The sequence below is a fragment of the Neopelma chrysocephalum genome, unplaced genomic scaffold (assembly GCF_003984885.1).
Source record: "Neopelma chrysocephalum unplaced genomic scaffold, ASM398488v2 Primary Assembly neopelma1_97390, whole genome shotgun sequence".
NCBI lineage: Eukaryota > Metazoa > Chordata > Aves > Passeriformes > Pipridae > Neopelma > Neopelma chrysocephalum.
In genome coordinates, this window is record NW_020926031.1 from 997,320 (window position 1) to 999,429 (window position 2,110).

The following is a 2,110-nucleotide window of genomic DNA, read 5'->3' on the forward strand; positions in this document are numbered from 1 at the left end:
AGTTCCCCGGATTGCAGAAGAAAAAATATTTTTAAAAGAAAAAAATAGTTCGTGCACATTCGAAACATGCAAGGAAAGGAAATTGGCTAATTCTTTGCTGTTGCCGTTTTAAGCCTAACTTAAATCTTCTCTAAAGTGGTTCGTTTCGGAAGTCTTTGAAAACAACTGCTTTCCCAAACATCTGCTGGAAGCCGAGTTTATTCCAAGGTTATGCCTCTCCCTTTTAGATAAAATAATCATCATTGATAGCTATTAAAAAAATAATAATCAAAACCTCAAAAAGAATGGGGAAGGAAAAAAATCCAATATATACGTTTAAATATTTATACAGAAGCCGTCCGTAATTGCACCGTTCCGAAGATGTGGCAGGCGGAGGGATATCGACTCTACCCTAAATTAATCGAGATCTGTGTGTGTCTGTGGTGGGGTTCTATTGCTTATTGCTCCGACCGAGGGGAGCAGCCGCCCCGCCGCGCTGCCGGGGCCGGGATGGGGGGCCGAGGGTGCCGGTTTGGAGCTGTCGGGATGGGGGGGGGGGGGGTAGGGGGGGGGGGGGGGGCCGCCGGCCGCCCCTCAGTCATCCACGTCGATCTCCACGTCCTCCTCCTCCTCCTCCTCCTCCTCCTCGCTGTCCCGGCGGCTGCGGGGCCGCTCCGTGGGGGGCGAGGCGGGGCGGGGCGGTGGCGGGGCACCGGGCTCCCGGGCGGCGGCGGGGGGCGGCGGCGGGGACCCGGGCCGCGCCTTGCCCCTTCCCTCGGCGCTGGGCTCCAGCTCAGCCAAGGCCACGATGTCCACGGAGGGGTTAGGGCCCAGCTTTTTGGCCGATTCCACGTCGGCCTTCATCTCCTCCAGGTCTCTCTTGAGCTTGGCGCGGCGGTTCTGGAACCAGGTGATGACCTGGGCGTTGGTGAGCCCCAGCTGCTGGGCGATCTGGTCCCGGTCCGCCGGCGACAGGTATTTTTGGTAGAGGAACCGCTTCTCCAGCTCGTAGATCTGATGGTTGGTGAAGGCCGTCCGCGACTTCCGACGCTTCTTCGGCGTTTGCCGCTGCCCGAAGATCGTCATCCCGTCCCGGCCTGCCGACGAGCCGCCAGATTGTACCCGCTTTCCACATGTCCACCCCGACCCGAGCCCCCGGCCCCCACACCCCTGCCCCGTCGGTATCTGGAGGGAGTGGGGCAGAGCAGCCGCTCCTGCACCCCGAGGGCCGCGGGGCGAGGATGCCGCCGGGTACCGGCCGCCAAGGGACCCCCCTCATCCCATCCCATGCGACACCCCGGGAGATGGTGGGGGGTGGGGGAGGTGAGAAGGAAAACCAGGCCGTGGGGAGGAGCGGGGCACCCACCCGCTGGAGGATCCCCCCACTCCAAGGGGGTCTTACCTTCGGCCGCCTGCAGCACGCTGACTTCCAGCCCTTTGAAGGTCTTGCTGGCCAGCTCTTCCAGGGCGCAGAGGGGCGAGGTCTGGGAAAGCAGCGCCCGGCCGGAGAGGGGCAGCCCGGCCGGGGGGTGCTTCTCGGCAGCGGACAGGAGGTGTGCCGTTCCGCAGAGGGTGTAACTCCTCCGCACCGAGGGCTTGTTGAGGATGTCCTCGATGCTGAAGGGGGTGAGGGGCTTGTTGGAGTTGGCCGGCGGTGGGAGGTGATCCAAGGGGCTCCGCCGCCGTTCTTCCCCCGAGGAAGGCTTGGGTTCTTCTTTGGAAGTCATGGTGGGGCCGGGCCGCGCGGGGCTGCCTTCCCCACCCGCGACGGGGATGCGCTGCCGCGGGCAGAAGTCCCCGGCGGGACCGCGGGGTGACGGCGGCGAAGACAGCGAGCAAAAGTTGAAGCCCACCTCCAACTCCGGCGGAGGAGCCCCGGGTCCTCCCGGGGAGAGCCACGTCGGGCGGCGGGCCGGGCGGGCCGGGCGGCGGGCGGGCGGGCGCGGAGAGGAGCAGAGCTGCCGTCGGTCCCTCGCCGAGAGGTGGTCCTGCCGTACCTCTTGTCCCAGGGTTTTGGGTCGGAGATTTTTCCCCCCCTCTCTCTCTTCACTCTCTCTCTCTCTCCTCTCTCTTTCTCTTCCTTGCTGCTATTTTAAGAAACACCCCAAATCACAGCACTTTCCCTGCCCCC

At 63.4% G+C, this 2,110-nt stretch overlaps 1 protein-coding gene across 1 annotated transcript; it reads right to left on the reverse strand.

The window, feature by feature from the left end:
* Positions 1 to 573: 573 nt before the first annotated feature.
* On the reverse strand, positions 574 to 1,706 carry LBX1 (ladybird homeobox 1). The gene is made up of 2 exons (XM_027672296.1): positions 1,382 to 1,706; positions 574 to 1,076 (listed from the first exon to the last, which is right to left on the reverse strand). Exons 1-2 carry the CDS (start codon positions 1,704 to 1,706, stop codon positions 574 to 576), a joined length of 828 nt encoding a protein of 275 aa, XP_027528097.1.
* Between the last annotated feature and the right edge of the window lie 404 nt (positions 1,707 to 2,110).